This window comes from Agelaius tricolor, unplaced genomic scaffold, assembly GCF_023055355.1.
Source record: "Agelaius tricolor isolate 1412-34295 unplaced genomic scaffold, bAgeTri1.0.p SCAF_11, whole genome shotgun sequence".
Taxonomy (NCBI): Eukaryota; Metazoa; Chordata; class Aves; order Passeriformes; family Icteridae; genus Agelaius; species Agelaius tricolor.
The window spans coordinates 19,875,747-19,895,632 of record NW_027269271.1 but is presented as its reverse complement, the minus strand read 5'-3'; the positions used below and the strand labels follow the sequence as shown (position 1 = coordinate 19,895,632).

General features: G+C 39.9%; 1 protein-coding gene across 1 annotated transcript in view; it reads left to right on the top strand.

Annotated features, from left to right (window-relative positions):
- The first annotated feature begins 4,632 nt into the window (after positions 1–4,632).
- ST6GALNAC3 (ST6 N-acetylgalactosaminide alpha-2,6-sialyltransferase 3) overlaps positions 4,633–19,886 on the top strand; it is a 214,804-nt gene continuing 199,550 nt past the window's right edge. The window contains exon 1 of the mRNA XM_071436486.1: positions 4,633–5,071. Coding sequence (XP_071292587.1) covers positions 5,054–5,071 — 18 coding nt within the window. The 5' untranslated portion in view covers positions 4,633–5,053. The remainder of the gene's footprint in view (positions 5,072–19,886) is intronic.

Genomic DNA, 19,886 nt, shown 5'->3' with positions numbered 1-19,886 from the left:
GGATCTTTGGAGGAAGGAGGCAGGATGTGTCTCTGCTGCCTTAGCTCAGGGGGAGGCATTGTCCTAAACTGAAATGCTGCTTTTACATTTTGTTCTAATTTAAGGCCTTCCATGGCACACGATTGGAGTTTGGTTCCTTTTCCTAGGCTCCTTTTATGTGTCCAGCTGTATTCTCCAGATAAAATCTCATTAGAGGATAAAGTGACATAGCCATATCTCAGTGTGAAACAGTATCAGTACTTTTGTGATGTTAGTTATAGCTCATAAAAATAGTGGGAGTGTAAAGCATTGATAACAGAGCAAAGAATGTAAAAACTTTATCGTGGAAAAACCAAATCCATCTTTTACTGAAGAACGTACAAGAAATACCAATTGACCAACCATATTCTCTATTCAGCAGTTACCTGCAAATGACAGAGATTTTCAAACACATCATTTAGCTTTTGAACACCCTTCAGAATATTTACTGGTGGGTTTTCCTCTCCTGGAGGCTGCAGCAATTCATAGATTTGATTACTGTACTATTTTTAGACAGACAAAACATCCAGTGGCATAAGCAGACACAGCACTCTTTAGAGTTGCTTGGACTGTTTTAATTAGAGGAAAGCTGTCTGGGAGTGACACTGTTCTTTTCTAAGCATGTGGGGTTTTTGTTTTGTTTTGGTTTTTTTTTCCCCCCCCGCATTAAAAAAAACCCCAACATTGTTTCTGTTAAAACACATTTAATTAAAAAAAAATAAGTTACAAATAACAGATGATATGCACTTTTTGGTGTATAATAAAAATCCCAATAATCTGTGGTTCTGTGTAAAATCATCACTGGTTAATAACCATGTTTGAAAACAGAAACCTGAAGCTCTCAGATGAGCATGCATTGAAAATAAAATGTCAACAGTCTGAAAAGATTACTGATTTGTAGGGTTTGCTTTTTTCTACTTCCAAGAACTTCTACAGACCTTAGTGTTTTAATCTCTGAATATTCACATGTTGTTAGGTGTGGCCAACACTTTTTTTTTTTTTCTTTTTAAAGAATGTTTAGTTGAAATAAAGTTGGTAAGCCTTGATTTGAGAGTTTGTGTGTGTGCATTAGAATGGGGCTGGGGGAACACCAGGACATGCAAGGTCTGCAAGTGCTGTGTGGCTGTGCTGAATTGTTGCCATGACACTGAGTAACAGGGAGGTGAGGAGCTGAATTTCCAATGGCAGGAATGGTGCCAGGCACTCCTTGTCTCCTGCCACTGACACATGCAGAAGTATTCTCTGACTAAAACTTTTTTTTTATGGCTGTGGGTTGTCCTGTAGCTGAGTAAGGCTCAGATGAATTGTGCTGGGAAGGAAGCTGGGCAGGGCAATACACACTGGTTGTTTCAGTAAGGTGCACATGGCAAGCTTGCTTTAAGCTGTAAGGATGCTCTGAAAAGTAACAGTAGAATTTAGGCTGTAACAAGCCCCACCTGCTCTCCTCAGCTTCTGCACTCCAGAATGTAGCAGAGATTCACCTCTGAAATTAATTAGTCAAGCTTCATTAAGTCTTTTTCTTACCTGGAAAATTAACATGATTATGACTTTAAAATTTCATGTAGCATTTGGATAACCTGATAAGATTTCCTGTTCAAATCTTAACCTGCTGGGTTTTTAATCATTTCATCCTCTCCCTCTGCCATGGCATTGGGCTGCTGGGTACCTTAAATTTCTTACTTATAGCAGTGTGTTACATGAGGTAAGGAGAAGGTTGGCACAGAAGGTTGGGAAGATGAGATCTCTGGATAACAGCAGAGTGGATCTGTTACCCTGCCACTGACTCAGGTTGCACCTGAAAGGTGAAAAATGCCACCTTGTGTCATCACTGTCTGATAAAACTTTGTAGTGGCAGCAAGTGTAAGAACAGGTTCTTCCTTTTTGGCACATTTTCACTACATGAACCAGAGTCTGACTTCAATGATCAGTGAGATGACAGCTTTCAGACTTTCTGTAAGCCTGCACTTTTAAAATACAGACGTGGGGCTAAACAATTACCTTACTGCTTAAATCTGAGGTTTTGGCTTTGAAGTTCTTACCATAGGTGAAAGTGCAGCTTCATCAGTGCCACGGTGTCCAGGCACCAAACAACCCCAACTGTTCCTGGCACAGCCTGCCCAGCAGAACTGCCCACACTGGCACCACAAACCCCTGCATGGATGCTGGGATTGTGCAGCTCTCAGAGAGCTCAACAGAGCTCAGTATTAACCTCTGCAAATTAAGGTTTAATTTTAAGGTTAAAAAATTAAGGTTAATTTTAAGCCTTCTCCATGAAGGATTGATTTCTTATGACAGAATTAGTTTTTAAGAGTTAGAATTGCAAAGGGCTGCTGCCCACACAACCATATTTTCCCCAAGGTTGTGTCACCACACGAATGTATCAGAAGGGTTTGGACTAGATGGAAAACATGCAGGGTCTTTGTCCCCAGAACTAAAGGTCTTTGTCCTCAGAACTAGAAGTAGTGACTTTGTGTGGCCTGTTGCAATGACTCAGACTCGAAAGGCAGATTCACACTGCCTTTGACAGGCAACAACAGCCGTGTTAATTTTGGATGGAAAGCTGCAAGCATGACTGAAATTTATGTGAGCTATGTTTGGCCTAAAGCTGATTTCAAGAGTATCATAAGTTCAGGTAAAGCACTTCATGAGACTCATGGAATGATGTGCTTACAGTGGCTGTTTGCTTTTATCATTTGCTGGATGCCTTTCCTCGTGTAGTTTCCCTGAGGTGAAATTAGCTCAGCCCAAGACTGGACTTTCTGTTGCTCTTTGTGGTGATCTCAGCTCAAGTCACACCTTCAGTTTTGTCCCAAGGAGAAAATAAAATGAAATCTCATATCTCTCCTGAAAGAAAGAGAGAAGGGTGGCTGTTGCTGCTCATACTAATGATGAAGTATTTTAAACATAAATAGCTATTTACCAAAAGTCTAAAAGTTAAAGTTCACCACATTTTGTCTGATGTGATGTTTAGAATCAAAGCATGTCAGAGATGCTTAAAACAAGACAACTACCCATGCCTCTGCCTTTCCCTGAGGAATATAACTCACTGGAAACCCCTCAATGCTTTGGACGTGTTGAAATGGTTGACCTTTTCAGGATGGTTTCTCTCCAGCCTCATTCCTTTTATTCTTTACAGAGCTGGTACTGGAGGGTGGTGGGAAGGGGGTGGAATATTTTTCATTTGCCTCAGATGAAAACTTCTTTCATGCAATCACACAGGTGAAAGGAATAGTTTCACTCTGAGGAAAAAAAGATTCTCGACTGCTGGAGAGAAAAATAGGCAGTTATTTTTTATTCAGGAAAGAATTAATTATTTGTTTATCTTATTCAGTAAGAAACAGAGCTTTGTTAAGAACTCCTTATGAATAACTAGTACTTAAAGACACATAAACTGCTATCCAGAATGATCTAACACTGGTTGGTGGTAGTCTCTAATAGAAAATGTTGTAAATCCCTCTTTTACCACCTTCTTCCACTGACTTGTCATTGAGATATTTCCTTATGTTAGTCAATACAGATAGAAACTTCATCAAGTTATTTTTCATCAGTCTTCCTAGCAATACTACGGTTTTCAGCTCTAGAGCTTCAGCCTGTGGCTGTAATTGAAGAAGGAAGTGGATTTCTAGAGGTGAGAGGTGCTGAGGAGTCTGCAGGGCCCGTGTAAGAGTACAGCACTTTGCAAAGGCCAAACACACATTGGCATCTTCTCTGGAAATGCACAGCAAGGCAGCTAAGGAGTGTGAGCAGGGGAACTCCCCCAGGCCCTTTCTGCTCTGCTCTTGGGGAGGATTTGCCCCTGCATACAAATGAGGACATCTAAATCCTTTAGTTTCAACCTACTTACTGTCTGGAGGGATTGCACCTGGACAGGGGAGGCTTCCAGGCTGGGAACAATATTGGTGTTAAATGTGCAGCCCATTTAACCCTTCTGGCTCCCACCCATTGAGGGACTCTGTGGTAAATGATTCTTTAACATGAACTGCATGTAAACACGAGCTGCTGCAGAGAGGATAAAGACACCCACTACAAGGAATTTATTAAGGGAGCCAGAGAGCTTTTGGTACCAAAGCAGCAGGAGTGGAGCACTGTGGCACAAAAGGAATACAGGGAAGGTGCCAAGTACAGAAAATGTAAAGGGTTCCAAGATGAAGTAATGAGAAGTACTGAGAAAGTGTAAAAAGGGAAGAAAGAGACTGCAGGAGAAGTGACAAATATGAAGTAAAACCTTTATGATATACAGAGTATGTTATGTAAGAGAATTTGAATTGGATGAGATTATGTAAAGTGAAAGATTTCTTCAACAGCTGAACTTATTCGTCTGCACTTTACCCCACTTTCTTATCTTAAGCAAGTCCAAAGAAAGTTGCACAAGCAAAAAACCTCACAAATGAGGTTCCCTGTGAGGGATGCCAGCACTTCATTCAAAAAGCCGTGCCCAACACAACGCAAACACATCTGCTGGGACATTTGGGCTGCTTGCTGATAATGATTATTTCTCATAGGGCAGCAATTTAGACAAAGGGAAGCCTGCTGTACAGTGAAAAGGGCTGCACATAAAACAACACTGCGCTCTAACAAGCAGCGTAAGGATTTTTACAGCCCCAATAACAGGGAGAGTTTGGACCTTTGTGCCCGCCTGTCAGCAGCCATTCCCTGAGCGCGCCCGGGGATCAATGACAAACACCCAGCCTGACTGGCAGGCATTGCAGAGCCCTGCCAGGTACGGATTGCTGCTCGCAGCGAGTCCCAGAGCTCAGGAAAACACTCTGGAGCCATGAATCAAACTCGGTCATGTGACGGAGGGGAGGTGCTGGGCTGGCTCGCAGCCAGTGGCAGGAGCTGATGGGTGGAACGAACGGGGCATAAAAAGACTAATATGACTAACGGAGCCTGCATGCGTGCTACCTTCTTTTGGATCTACGGGAATGTGGGCTCCAGCAGTTCTGCAGCTCCACCAGCCTCTTGCCTGACACTGCAACTGCTGCTCACAAAGTAGAACCCTGCTGCTCTTTGGTAGGAAGGATAGAGAAAGAACATGGCCTGCATTTTGAAGGTAAATCTCTATCTGCTGCTTGAATGCATTGTTAGAGAGCCCCTCGCCGCTCAGAGGCGTGGATTTGGTGTAGTCCTAATGCATCTTCGTTGTCTTTTTGAGTCCTGGCTTTGTTTGGCAAATGAATATGGAGAGATTCTGCAACGCACAGCTGTGCTCTGCTTCCCTCTGCCATTCTTTCTCTTTTCCCCTGCATTGTCAGAACTGTGAGCTAGCGGGAAGAGAAGTGCGTACCGAATCATGGGAGGGGGGAGAGGGGCTCTGGCTCGTCTCAGCTTTGTCTACGCTGGATTCCTTCAGGAGCAATAGCATTTGGGCAGCAGACTTCCAGCACAAAGGACAAAACGGGCAACTTATTTTCCTTTTCTAACCATGCAGCATTTACTTACTGCTCTTAAAGCAACGGCTGCAGATGTCCACAGCTGTCCCAGCTGCCCCTTAAGCCCACACTCCCCTGCTGAATCTGCTCCAGACCCACATGCTCCGCACAATTACACTTACTATTTAACCGGGTTTTCTAATTAAGCAGCCTATTTGATAGCGGGTTGTCCCCCTTCATGCCAGCAAATACAAGCATAAACTTACCGCGTGATCACATGCTTTCTCCAGCCTGCTTCCCTCACTGAGGTAAAACTGTGTGGAGCCCGCATGGCATGGAGATGATGGAGGGAGCATCCCAGCGCTGGGATGGAATGGGAGGGGAGGAGGCGGAAGTGCCCTCAGCCGGGAACAGGCAGCGTTTGTGCCCCTGGGCGCTGTCACTGGCAGCGAGTCCCTGTCCTGTGCCTGCCTTCCGAGGGCTCGCATCCAGGTCCGTTTGTTAACCTGCTCTGTTTCGCATCCATTTGTTACTTCCTTGCTGCTTTCTGTGCGTACTTTGTGTGTGTTTACGCTCTGTTTCTTTCAGCAAGTAAAACTGATCTGTGAGTTCTTTGTTATTTGCTGATCTTCTAGCATGGAGCTGATTACCTCAAACTTTGGGATGGCCTGTCATAGCAGTTGCTTTCAGCGTATCAGCAAAGCGGATAAATTGCAAAACTTTAAAACAGTTTTGGGATAATGAACATTTAGGTGTCTCCATGAATCTGATCCTTAGCACTACTTTTGGGCGTTCAACTTTGAAAAAAACTTGTTATTTTGCTGCACTCTTTTCCCCATTCATTCTCAACTAGTGGGTTTGTGGTACATGGATGTTTTTTGAGTTGTCTGTCTTGTAGGTTGTGGTAGCTTATGTTAATAAATCTGGCTAAGTCTGCTGCAAGTGCAGAAACGTCCCTGTACTAGCAAGTACTAGATGGTAACAAACTCCTTTAGTCAGCAGTAATGCAGCTCAGAGTTGTGATTTGAGATGAGAAGATGTGAGCTCTGTGAATGGAGGCTGGTTTCACAAAGATGAGCATGTGCACTCCTGTTTAAACACTCCCTAAATGACTTTGGTTGGGTCTGCCAGTGATCAGGAAAACAGAATTTCTTATTTTTTAAAAATTCTGTGGCAAGATCACATGCAAAATCTTCCTTTTGGCCATAAGAGTTAAGTAAGAAGCCTTTTACAAGAAAACTCTAGTGTCTCTTTTGCCCTCCTAATTGTTTCTTCTGCAGTCTGGTGACATAGCCTGCCTCAAGCATGACTTGGAGTTTGAATTATAATGCAATAAAAACCTTCTATTTGCCTGGGCCAGGAACTCCATTTGGTTGTTATTCTGATGGTTAAATCAATAGATTAATTGGTATTCCTTGACTGACAGCACTCTTCCAGTTTAATTCTTAATCTTGTTAAAACAGGCAGGTGCAAGGATAAAAAGTGAAACAGATATGAGAAGATTAGCATTGCCATAAGGCAAGCTGGATTTTCTCTGACAAACATCCCACAGGAGTAATTTAAATGTCTAGCTCAAGATACTTACTTGTATATTACAAGTTTTTAATGTAATGTCTAAAGCTTTTTCCCTAACAAGGAAATTCAAAATATTATATATATTTTGACATGACACTAGGCTCATTCCTTCCTGAAAATATAAACCTGTTCGCTACAGCCTTCCCTTTCCTTGGGGTTTGCCCTGAGCTTGTGTGGAAACAGGAAAAAAACGTCCAGAAATCTGTAGGTATGGATTTGAAATAAGTGGTTGCACAGTGGATGGGAAGCCAGAACAGCTCTGTGTCCTTTCCACTTCAGCCCTGAGTGTCTCTCTGACTCTGCCTTGTGGCTTGCCCTCTTCTCTTCCTAGGTTTTTAACCCCCTGACAAAGATGTTGAGACTTGCTGAATGTTGGAGTTCCATGTGAGTGACAGTTTAATATAAATGAGATTGGAGAGAGGTGTCTGTAAAGTGCAAAGATCAGGGGTGGTGGTAAATAATTAACTGTAGTTACTTGGAATGGGTATGAGTGTGTTAGAAGAGGTGTGTCACCTTTAAATGTGAGCATCTCCTTGTACTCTGACTACTGCATGAAATAATCTCTGTGTGCAGCCTATGCAAACATGATTCTCCCTGAGGGTGCTGGCTGTCTCTCTGGTGTTTGTTGTGCACTCTTCCCAGGTAAGAATGATGGGGATGTTACTGATGTTATGTGGCTCCAGAAACTTTACCTTCTAGTCAGTAGTGGGGCGTTCTCAGTAAAACCAGTGAAATTATAATTTTGAGGCATTCTCTCCTCTGTTAAAGAAAAGCAGGGAAAGATGCAAGTTCTGAAGTGCATGATGTGTTTTTATTTTCTCTGTCATGACTTTAAAAACATGCCAAGTAGCTGAGTGAAGTGTAGGCACCTTTTGGAAGCAAACAGTTGATCTTATGCGGGTTACTATGGTAGCTGCATGTCACCTTGCCAGCTACTAGATTAGCAGTGATTACTAGTTATGTAGTCACTCCTGTCCCTAATGATATTCAAGTCCCTAAGTTCCACTATATCTGCCAGTGACTCTTGAAGAGGACAGATTTCACACAATAAATTACTTCCTACTCCACTTCCTGCAAAAATGAAAAATAATACTTCAAAGTATGTGTCATTTTATGATAAGCACAGCATGAATGATAATACTCTCTGTGAAACCATGATATCCCCCTGTGAAGAGTAGACCCTTATATTTTAAAGCAAATAGGCCAGGTATCTTAGTTTGCACATGCTGCACTTTGCAGGAGATCCTGTCTGAGTGTGATGGGCCTGTACAGTGAGGACTAAGCATGAAATCTGGGAAGACACTTCCTTCTGGTTTGTGTGCTGTGGATTTGCTGTGCAGTGAATGACAGAGGTTTCATATGCCTGGGGGCTGGATGTGACCTTCCATCAGCAGGGATCACAAACCTTCAGCAGAACTCTGTGGTCTAAATATTGTTTGCATAATGTGAGGTGATGTTCTTATTACCACAGCTGATTGAGGGTCCTCTCAAAGTAAGCAGGTGGCCAGCTGAAATTTATAGACTCTCATATTTTAAAAATCTCATTTAAAAATTGAAAGAACTATTTTGCAAAGCATAACTTAGAGGTTTCAAACAAGCAAAACCCTTCAGCATAGGCTTGTGGCTCTTCTGCAGGATGTTGCCAAAGTTGACAGTACCTGTGTGTTCATCTACAATTCTTTTACATGCTTCCTCTCCATGGTTATCTCCACTGGTTTAATTAAATTTGCAGGTTGCATTTTTCCCTTAGTGCACATAGTGAACTGTTTTTGGCAGGAATTTTCTTTCAGAGTTTTTTTATTAGTGTTCAATGGCCTATGTCTGATTGGGGTCTTCAGACACTGCAGTAATACAGATAATATTACTATCTACAGGCATATGCTCCATCTGCACTTTTGAGACTAAAATAGCAAAGCTGATCTCATTACATTGAATTTTTCACCCTGGCAAATAGCTGTTCAGAGGGGAGAGACAGAAGGTCTGAAAGGATCTGATCCCAGTGTTTGGATGCTTGTAATCTTGGATATTTAGTTATTAATTAGATTTTTTTTTAACCTCTGTGTACATGACAATGAGTGTAGATATTTCCTCCCAAGTTTCTATATCATCAAAAGCATGTTCTCTGTTTCAGTCTGCTCTGTGGTGCAGAGTGGGCTGTGAGTCTCACCATAACTCCATTCTCTACTAGAGATTTGCAGGATGCAAACATTTCCATGGACTTGACCTCTATATCCTGCTTGAATCAGGTCCAAGATAATTCACATTCTGCCTTGACTGTTAAATTGACTGCAGCAATGTTTAGGCACGGTATCCATCCAGTCTCCTGTGCTGAGAGTTGTACTTGGGTCCTCTTTGATTCTCATGCTGTGCTCTTCCTCCTGACCCGACAAGAGATGGAGAGATCCCTGGAAAAGGAGCAAGGGTGACCTCCCCTGCACATGGGAGGATGCTGCACTGATGGGCCAATTCCCAGCATTTGCTGCAGGTTTGCTGCACTGTGAGCTCCTCCTTAGCCTGATCAACAGCTCTGTGGGCTGCAGCACTGCTCTTGGAACTGGAATAGTTCCTAGGATAATATGGTTGTACCTCTAAGAGAGGGAAGGTGTAAATATGCAAAGGTGGACCTAATGAGATGTGCATAAATGAGCTGGAAAGTAGTAGGTGGATGCAACAAAGAGTTACAGAGAAGAATCAGGATTTCTGAGGCAATAACCAGTTTTCTTGTGGATCACTCCATCCTTATTTGTTATGGGTTAATGTTCCCATCCTTTTTCACCCCACCCAACAAAACTGACAAAACTTCATTTTTAATTCTTTCTAACTCCTTCTTCATTGGATATATCTATTTTAAATAAATTTCTTACAATTACTCTGTTTCTAAACAAAATACTTCTTTTTTAGTGGTTCTACATTGTTTACCTCTAAATTGCTCCCAAGTAAATGGAGCTGTATTAATGAATGCCAATGTGCAGGGCTAGGATTTGCTCTATCATGGTCCAGTGGTGCTTAATTACCATGTGAGATTTTATGGAGTGCAGTGTATGGAATTTTGTATGTGCTTTTTGTTATGTTCACTTCATGAAAATTTAAGGAAAATTAAATTCTCAGAAGTATAGAACCACTTTTTACTCTCACTTGCAATGACCTTAAACTAATCATACTTTAAGGACTAATATATTAGCTCCCTCCCAGAAAGGGACAGCATCTAGTCAGTCTAGTCGTCCAGGGGGACTTGCTTTGATTGAGTGAATTTGCTTTTGATGCCCATGTAGCTGAACCAAGAAAACCTCCAGTTTTCAGCACACTTCAGTTGGTTTAAAACTGGAGATTTGTCTCTGACTTGGAGGTATGAAAACTAAAACCACAAAACCAGCATGAAGTTATGATGTGTCTTATACATTCAAGTAGTTATTTGATAAAGCAATAATGGAGAAAGGTTTTTGTCTTGCATTTCATCTTCAAACAATGAAGCCTGTGTCACCCAGATGTTTTGTTCCCCCCAACCAGGGGCACACTGTCTTTGTGTGCTGTTTGAGCAGCCTGGTTTAAGGAGAGGTGTCCCTGCCCAAATTGATTTGGCCAAATAGCCCAGTTGATTCTGTGATTATCAGGGGTATGGAATCACATATTAAAGGGAATTGTCTCAAAATTCAGCCATTTGTAAACTTGTGTGTGAGCTTTGGTGGTTTATATCTTGTTAATTTTTTTCAATTTCCATTTTGAAGTCCTGAATGCCAGATAACTTGGCAAGCCAGAGTATGACATAAACCATCATAGAACGTAGACAAATTGCTATACTTTGACATAACATATTGAAATTCCTTGAGATACAGGACAGATGTGCTATTGCCGATTTCTAGTGACACAGTACCCAAAAGAAAAGCGTGTCTTGTTTTCTTGCCAAGCATTCATGATTAATTTAAGGGAGTGTGAAATGCAGCTAAAAGACCCCATATTTTAGGTTTTAATCACAACTATCACAACATCTTTGTGGTTAATTTAAAAAGGCAGAGCTTTTAGCATTTTGTCTGTTCCTTTGCCATGTTTCATTCCAGCAGTATCTTATGTGCCTTCCAGAAGTCTAATACTGGACATGGTGATCTTTCCAGGATTTGTTTTCTCATCTTTTCCCAGGAATGCAGTATCTATGTAGCAGATTGACTTTTTTTTAAGAGGATTTTTTTCTGTGTCTGTGGCTTAAAGAGGAAAAAAGTTTTCTGTGTGTTTTCTAGGAAAACACATTACACATTACTATTTCATTGCACATTAAATAGAAAGCGAATTTCTCTGTCTTCCTGGTGGCTAATGGATAAATATAATTTTTGGACCAATCTGCTCCTCAAAGCAGCTTTTACCATAATATGAAGAGCTATTTTGTGCAAGAAAAATTAGTGATTCTAAATTTATTTTGAATTTTAAATTTTACTTTCAGATATTAAACAGATAATTTATTTTGTGGTTGTTATCCGTGACAATTTCCCAATACTTTCTTCTGCCTATCAGCTGATCTCCATCCATATTTGGATTTATAGCACAGAGAGTTGGAAGTGTGCACATACATAACAGTGAGAGGTGGAGGTGTGTTTTATCTTGCCTAGTGATGGAGACTTCTCTGAGACCTCTGACCAGGAGCTAGGAGAAATTGATCTTTTGTGGAGATCTGTAAACAAAGTGGGGAAAGGCAGCTCCATTTATTGGATATATTCTTAATAAATAAGGCAAAACTCTGCCTTGGGCCTGTCATCTAAAAGCTGAGGGAGCAGTTGCTTTGCTGTTGTCAGCATCAAATACTCAGATAGAATGAATTTGCTGTTGCTTTGGAGGAAAAGCTGCATCTGCTGCATTTTTTTGTGGTGGTTCTTGTAAATAACCTGTGGACTGCTGAGAAAGAATGGCCACTGCTTTTCCAGTAGCTGCACTGGTTTGTGTGAATGAGAAGTATGAAAGTGCAACGTGTGACTGTAATGTGTGTTGTGTTCCTCAATCTGTGGACAGAATAAATTATGGCTGGATGAGGTGAGAATTGCTTTGAGTGATCTCAAGTAATGTTAAGTATTGAGCTGACTGTTCTCTGTACTCCCCCCTGCCCCTTCAGGAAGATCCTGTGTTTATGCAAATATTGCCTTTACATGGTTGCATACCTGCTTTTGATAGCAGTGTCCCAAGTTACATTGAGTAAGATATCCTTGTGCTGGTGCAGTCATATGCTTTCTGGGAGCTGTACAAGTGTACAAGTGTAATTTTTGTCTAAGTCAGTCAACTAGCTAAAATTATGAGTACAAAATTTGTATAAATGGGATTTGTGTTTAAAATAATGACAGTTATTTTGGTTCTGCTTATTTTAGAAGAAGCGCGTGAAGAACATGACAATTTTTTATTTATATATTTGAAAGTGGGTGAAATACCCTGCTGGATATTCTTTTTAATATTTACTAATGAGAAGAACAAAGGTGAGGCAGGAACTGAACTGGAATGGTTTAGGAGATGAGATCTTGTAAGTGATGCTGTTCAGGAGCAATGGTTCATGTGATGTAAAGGCAGTCCTGTTAAGCAGTTCTTGTTTACCTGCATAGCATGTGTGACATTTAAAATTAACACGGGAGCGCTACACTTGCTAACAATTAAATGAAGCAGTAGCTTCTTACCAAAGATATGTTTTCAGCAATTTGCATTAACAACAGGCAGAGGAATGCTGGCCTAGGCAGGTAGGATGGCAGGTGTGGAGTGGTTGGAAGTAATCAGAAAAACCATGTTTATTTCATGGGAACAGCAATTTGGACAGAAGATACGTGAATGAATTATTTATAGTTCCTGTCTCTTCTAAGGTTGTGTTCCTTGCAGTGTTTGTCTGGGGTAGGATTGGGTAGCTTATGTCTCTTTCTTAAATTCTTGTCCTTAAAATTGTATATAATCTCAATACTAGAAGAAGTTTGCCAAGGCTTTGGCAAAGAGAATGTCCCCCTGAGCATGTAACAACATGAGACTTGGTTCCATGAGGTTTGGTGATTTAATTCTAAATAGGAAAAGCCAGAAGCCAAATACCGATTAATTTTTTTCTTTTAAGTTTCGCAACCTTTTGTTAGCCATCAACTTTTAGTTTCCTCCAAATCTATTGTTCAGCCAGATTTGAACATAATTATTTTTGGAATGATGGGCTGCTATTACATTGAAGAAATAACAATGTGTATCTATTACTAACCCTTTAATATACACAGTAGTATTATTGCTAAGCTGTTGAGGCCCTTAGAGTGCTTCTTGGTGTACTTTCAATAATTATCAGTACATTATTTTACATTGGATTTTAAAATTATGCGCTTGAAGTTTTTGTATGTACTCAAAGTTACTGTGATCTGGCCCTTCTCCATTAGTGGAAATCACTTTATCTTGGTTCTTGGTTATATGTCCCTTCTTGATCTTCAATTAATTAGATTAATTCAAAGAGAATTGAAGGCTTTTGTGTTTTGATGTGTTGTGTTCTGCTGTGGGGTGCAATTACACCAGAATAAAGTTCCTATAAAATTCTGTTTGGTTTGATTTGTTAGAGGACTAAATATTTTAATTCCAGGTTATGTGTGTCTGCAATGGGACTTATGTGAATATTTAAATTCTTTATAGTTTTACTAAACTTTTCTACCTCAGTCCTTTGAGCCATGTGGATAAGTTATTTACAAGTTACTTTATGTCAGCTGATCTGTTATAGTTTTCCTGTGTTTATATTCAACTCTAACAAGCTAGTCAGGTTAAAAGCAGCTATTAACAGAAGAGAACTTTTTGTTACTGCTTCTTATGTGGAAACAAAAAAACCCAACATTTAAAAAATGGAATGAGAATGAGACTGACTCATTCTGTGGGATCCTTGGGAGCTGTGGAATGTGTAATGTGGGGAAAAAACTAGTGGAAGACACATCTTTAGTAACTGGGAAATGCAAGTTTTGCCAAAAGAAAAGCTTTTGTAACTTTTTTCCATATGATTACAGAGACAATTTCAGACAGCTGTCTCTGTGTGTGTCTCTTTTCCTTTTCTGTCTTTTTTTTCCATTTTCTTCCATGGGGTATAAAAATATTTTTACAGAAAAATTAGTTTTACCCTACTAAATGTTTTTGTTGAGGGCAGTGGTTGGAAGAGAAAAGAATACCCAAACCAGAGAGAAGAAATGGCACCTTTTGGGGACACCTCTTGAACAACATCCTCGCTTTATTGTGCACATTCTCTCAGCCAGGTTTAAGTTCTCTGTACCCGTTACAGGGACCTGGAAGTCTGTCTCTGCAGTTCCCAGCTCTTGTTATGAAATGGAGTTTATACTGTGTTTTTACTTTGTGTTTGCTGCCACTTGCCCACTCATATTTCATTAAACCAATTAAAAGTATCTTAGTGGTTTTACCAGGTCACTTAAGGTGAAAACAGAGAACTGAGGACCTGGAAATGCCATTGAAGCTTTCCCCACTCTAACCATGCTTCTTCCTCTTGGGAACCCTACATATGAGTGTTATTTTTAAGATGAATTAGTTTCTTGATCATTGCATTTGGCCCGGCTGAGAAGGTGGTGCAAGTATGAGAGTGTAGCCTAGAAGGGATCAGGAAATCTTTGAGGTTCCTACTACCAAAATACTCCTGCAGGAGTAGGAGCTCATACTGTTGGTAGAAACTGCTTGCCAGTGTGTAGTAAATAAGCCCAGACTGGATCTAGCCACTGTTTAAATGGGAAATTCTGTAGCAGAAATTCAGCTTTATTTTGTGGAGACCCTGCTGCCCTGAGTTACACAGGAGGCAAGGTACAGTTTGATAAATTGGTACCTGCTGAGTGCTGGAATATAGTTTTAGTGTGCCTAGAATGGAAAAAAGGGAGTGTTTCCTATTTCATGTGATCCTGATGGAGATCATTGTTTGTCCTGGGCTCGTAGCACCTGTATAACCTTTCCCAGGTGAGCTGGTTCCATGCTGTCCAGCTTTGCTATCTTTGGACAATGCCCCTGGACCATCTCTCATGTCTGTAGGTGCCACCACCTCCTCACCTTCAGCCCTGCACAAACTGCAGGTGCCACAAAGTATTTCTGTTCTTAACTTTCACACTTGACTGAATGTAAGCCTAATTTATTTAGGAAGCAGTAATGTGTTCCAATAGCACTAATGCTGCAGTTTTAGACAGTAATTGTACTCAAGCAGCCTTATAGACAGTTAGTGACTGTGTCTGTTGAATCTGTGCTTTTTAGGCCCTTTATTTCTTCAGATATGGTCTCTTACTCAGCAAATGAGTGTGAATATATGTATATATTCTTAAAAATGTTTGGTGTTCTTTTATGCTTCCTGTTTCTGCAGATCATAGATTTTATTTCCATCGCTGTGTCTCCCAGCCAAATTTTTTTAATGAAGAGAATGATTACCCATTCTTGTGTCAGTCAGAGAGCTTGGAGGAGCTATTCAAAGTCCACTCTACTTCAGTATGTTTCGTACTGTGGCCAAACAAGACTAGACAAAATTTTCCCTTGTTGGATCTTACAAGAGCAAGAGACAACAGTGACTGCACTGTAGGTGGTCTTTATTGACAGAGTGAAGCTTGTCTGACAAAAAATACCAGAGTTGCTGGTGATCTCATGTTGTGCTGGATTCTGAAGACATTTTGTTTCCCTTGTTGTTTTACCAAATGCCATCGATACTCCAAGTTTGGCCACTTGCTGGAAAGGCCTTATGTTAGTTTCTTTGCTATCTCACAGGGTGCTTGTGCTTTTGAGATGCATGAGATGAAACTCAGCTGGCATTTTGTTAAAGCTTTATTTGCTTAGCATTCTTTGCCTCTTGGTGAGGCTTGTAAAAAGAGTGTTTCTGAAAATTCAGCTTTTGGTATTAGCTATAACTGATGTTCCACTTGGTGGCACTTACGAATTAACAAGAAGATTGACTGTGCTTTTTTCCCCACTGAAATCGTGCATGAGACCTTATTACCACTCCCCATTCATTGATTCCAGGGGGAGAAGCTGACTTTGGTGCACTTGTTCTGAATGCAAACTGTGAGAGATGTTACAACTCCTCTATTTTGCCTTTTCCTTCAGATCCTCAGTTTCAAATCTGCCTGAGGCCACTGCAGTGAGGAATTGTACAGTGAAAGGCACATCCCCCAACGGGCAGATATCATGCAGGTCACAGATACTGTGGAAATGGATGATAACTTGTTTTTACCTTTAAAATCTGCAGGAAAACATTATCAGTGACAGTGAAAAGAAAATAGGATTTGACAGGTTGCTCCTTTTTAGTTTTTATTCTTTCTGCCCCATCTTTCTCACAACGGGAAGTCCCAAGCCCCTCATGAATGAGGCCAGAGAGCTGAATTTCCTTCTGGGCCTCAAGGCAAGGTACCATGGCTTGTCAGGATTTTGCTAATGGCGCCATTAAGCATCCCTTGTGTTTGCAAAGTGTCTTGTGAAGCATTGCATGAAAGTGCTCTAAAACGAGCTAGGGAAAAATGGCATCCATTTATGGAAATAAACATTCTTGAAAGGAAAATGGAAAACTCATCAGTATGTTAGATAAAACTGTGGGAAGTCTACTTGAGGGTGTTATGAATAAGAAGCTTGACTAGGCCAATATTCAAGCAGCAATCAATTTATTATTTAATATGGTAAAGTATGAGCAATACAGCGCTGGGTACAGAGGGGGAAGTTTTCCCTCCAACTGCACACCGATAATTGAGGGTTACAGGTATTTATAGGGGTACTCATCAGCTTTTTCAGCAGTTTCTATTTCTAATTTTTACTCATCAGCAATTTTTATTCTAAATTATTACATCACAATTCTATAGACTATTGTGATTTTAGTTTTTTTCTCAAGATGTTTCTCAAAAGGAGCATCTCAGATGGTGATGGTCCAGTTTCTGAAAGAAGAAAGACGAATCCCATCTGGTGGAGTCCCGATCCCCAGATGTGGGTCCACCTTTTAATTGCAGAGACTATAAATATAATAACAGTGATGTCCAGCTTCCCTTTGGTCGAAACTATAAATCTTTGAGGTGATGTTTATCTTCCTTTCTCAAGCTGTTTTTCTCTGCTTCAATAAGGCGTGAGATAAGCATATCTCCTTTATATATATTCTAAAGCTATAGTTTCAAGGATATAAGTAATATTCTAAAATTATACTTCAAAAGGTTATTATTGCAGAGCTCTTTATGGATTAACTGCAAGCAAAAAGCACTATCTTTAACGCTTTAATTCTAATGCTCTTAAATCAACCAGGGTTAATTGCAAACAAAAGATAGGTTCAAAGGCCTTTTTCCATGCTTTATTTTCCTCAGTTATTATTAGAATTCACAGCTCTCCCATTGTTGGTGTCCGCGTATTTCACACTCACAAATACACACGCCGCCTGTTTGTACCTGACACGAAACACAGCTTTGTATTTCACAAGGGTAGTCTGTGTGGAACTAAAATAAAACAAAACCCTGAACGTTCAATTGATTTAAAAAATATTTACTGGGAGGAAACATACATTTTCTTGTGCTAGATGAAATTGAGTTTTGAAATTTTTCACTCTCCAAGGTCTATGACTCTAGCAGCCTGAAATGTGTGATTAGTAGTCATATGTTTCTTCAATCAGTAAAGTGTTCTGTAAAGAGCTGTGCAGTTTATGAATTGTTAGTTTTATTGTTTATCAGTATTTTATTACTAATTTGCTGTTTTCATAGGATCATAGAAAGTTTGGGTTGGAAGGTACCTTTAAAGGTTATCTCACTGCTTGGACCAGATATGTTATGGTAACATTGATCTAATGTTTCCCTTTAGTTGACATAGGATTGTTTTGGTTCAAAATAGTGATTATTCATTTTATGTAAAGGAATTATGCTTTGCTTTTCAAATCAACACTTGTGACCTTTCATCCAGACAAAATGGGGAACAAAGCTTTACTTACATAGAACTAGCATTGCTTTACTTCATCTTCCCTACCATCTGTAGTTGGGAAAAAAGTGAGATTATGGGATCTGTGTTGAATCATGGGTATGGTATTCCAGGCAACTGGAAAGACTGAAGCTGTTTCGCATACTTCTGTAACTACTAGACAGGCAGAGGATTGTCATTGGTAACCAACTCACTGTCTAGATAATGTTCTTTAATATGCCCTGGAGTAAAAAAGCATAAATTATTTTTGTGCTTTAATAGGCATGTTTCCTTTCAGGAATTTAAAAGTACTTATAAATTCAGTAAGAAAGGTGTTAAAACTTCAGAGAATGAATCAGGTTTTGCTGATCTTCTATGAAAAGTTCCTTCCTAATATTCCATTTATATGATTGCAGACTATGATAATAACTTGATTAGTGTGATATATGTACAGTATTGTTATATATATGTAATATACTTGCTTAATAAATTTGTTGGTTTTGTACTTCTATTCGGCATCTATTTTCCATGCAGTCTATGAGGAAAGGTAATGAAATATAATAAGGGCTGTATCCAAAGCAGTGGAAGGAAGTAATTAAACCTAATTGAAGAAATTTCTTTGAACTATAATAGCAGATGCAAAGGATTAAATCAAAGCAGATTAAGGCCAATGCATGCTTTGAATTGCCAGCCTGCAAATAGATAAGTATTACTGTTATTCAAATGAAGTTATATGAAAGTATCTTCTGAAAACTGAGTCTGGGAATCAGGTCTAAAAATAGTTGGGTTAGGTTTTGATAAGGAATGTCACTTCTTTTTTCCTAATTTATTACACTCTGCCAGTCAGAAAAGAAATATTAGAAATGCTGTGTGCATCTTATCAAACAACTGCAATAGGACTGGGAATTAGCCTGGGCTATCCCTGAAGGTATTCTCTGAATGGCAACTTAATCATCAGCTGTGACAAGCCCTTGCTTGGAAATTACAGGAAAAACTACTTTAATGGTTTGGACGTAAAATTACATGGTATTTAGAAATGTTACCTGAGAAGTTATAAATTTTCTTCTATCTTTGTACTGTAATTTTCTAATGGATTTCACAGTTGGTTGTACATTAGAAGCTTAAATTGTGCTTATTTGTACAATACACAGGAAAACATATGGGCTAATATTGCACAGGAGACTGAATATGAAAATTTATATGAAAAAGAGGTAAGATAAAGTTTGTTTTGACAGCATATTTTATTTCTTTGCAGAACTGATGCAAACAAGAGAACCTTAAAGATAAATCTGAAATTTTGGTTTCTTACGCTTTGAAGCTTTAGAATTGGTAATTTCTTTCCACCTGCACGATGATCCTAAATAAAATAGGATGTCAGATATCTCAACTGACTAACTGATCTGTTAAACTCTTAAGTAGCTAGGAGTAGATCCTTTTCTCCCCAGACCCACAATGTGGGAAAAATAGAGGAGTGAGAGCTGTGAAAGACAATCATCCTTAAATCCTTGAATTTGGCTGATGGGCTGAGTGTGGTGGTTGGAACTGAGGCAAAAGCAGTGGCTGCATATGGATGGAAAGATAGGGTTTTCCAGCACTGAAGTGGGAAAATGAGATAAGCCATAGACAGACTGGAAGATGTCAGCCATTAGGAAGAAATAACAGAATTGTAGTCTGGGCGGTTTTTTTTTCCTGTTTCAATGTTATTGTTGCTATTGAAGCACTAAACAAGTGTAGGCAACTGCAGTAATATTTACTGCAGAGCTGTGAGAGGGACTGCACTTTGAATGTTTTCTTGGTGTTAATTTGTAGCTTAGACTGTTGGTAATTCATGGCACAGGTGGGATTGCATGACACTGTACGCATAGTGCCAAAGACAGCATCACCGGGGCTCCAGAACTGTTTTTGTCGTGAGAGGAAAGAAAAGTTGGCTTCTCCTTTTTGTTACAGCACTGTTTGTTTTATGTGTGTGAGTTAACAAAATACAGATCGAAATGTTTTGTTTTGCCTCTTGCTCTGCGGAGCCAAGCCGTGTTCCATGAGCGCCAGGCGCCGTGGGTG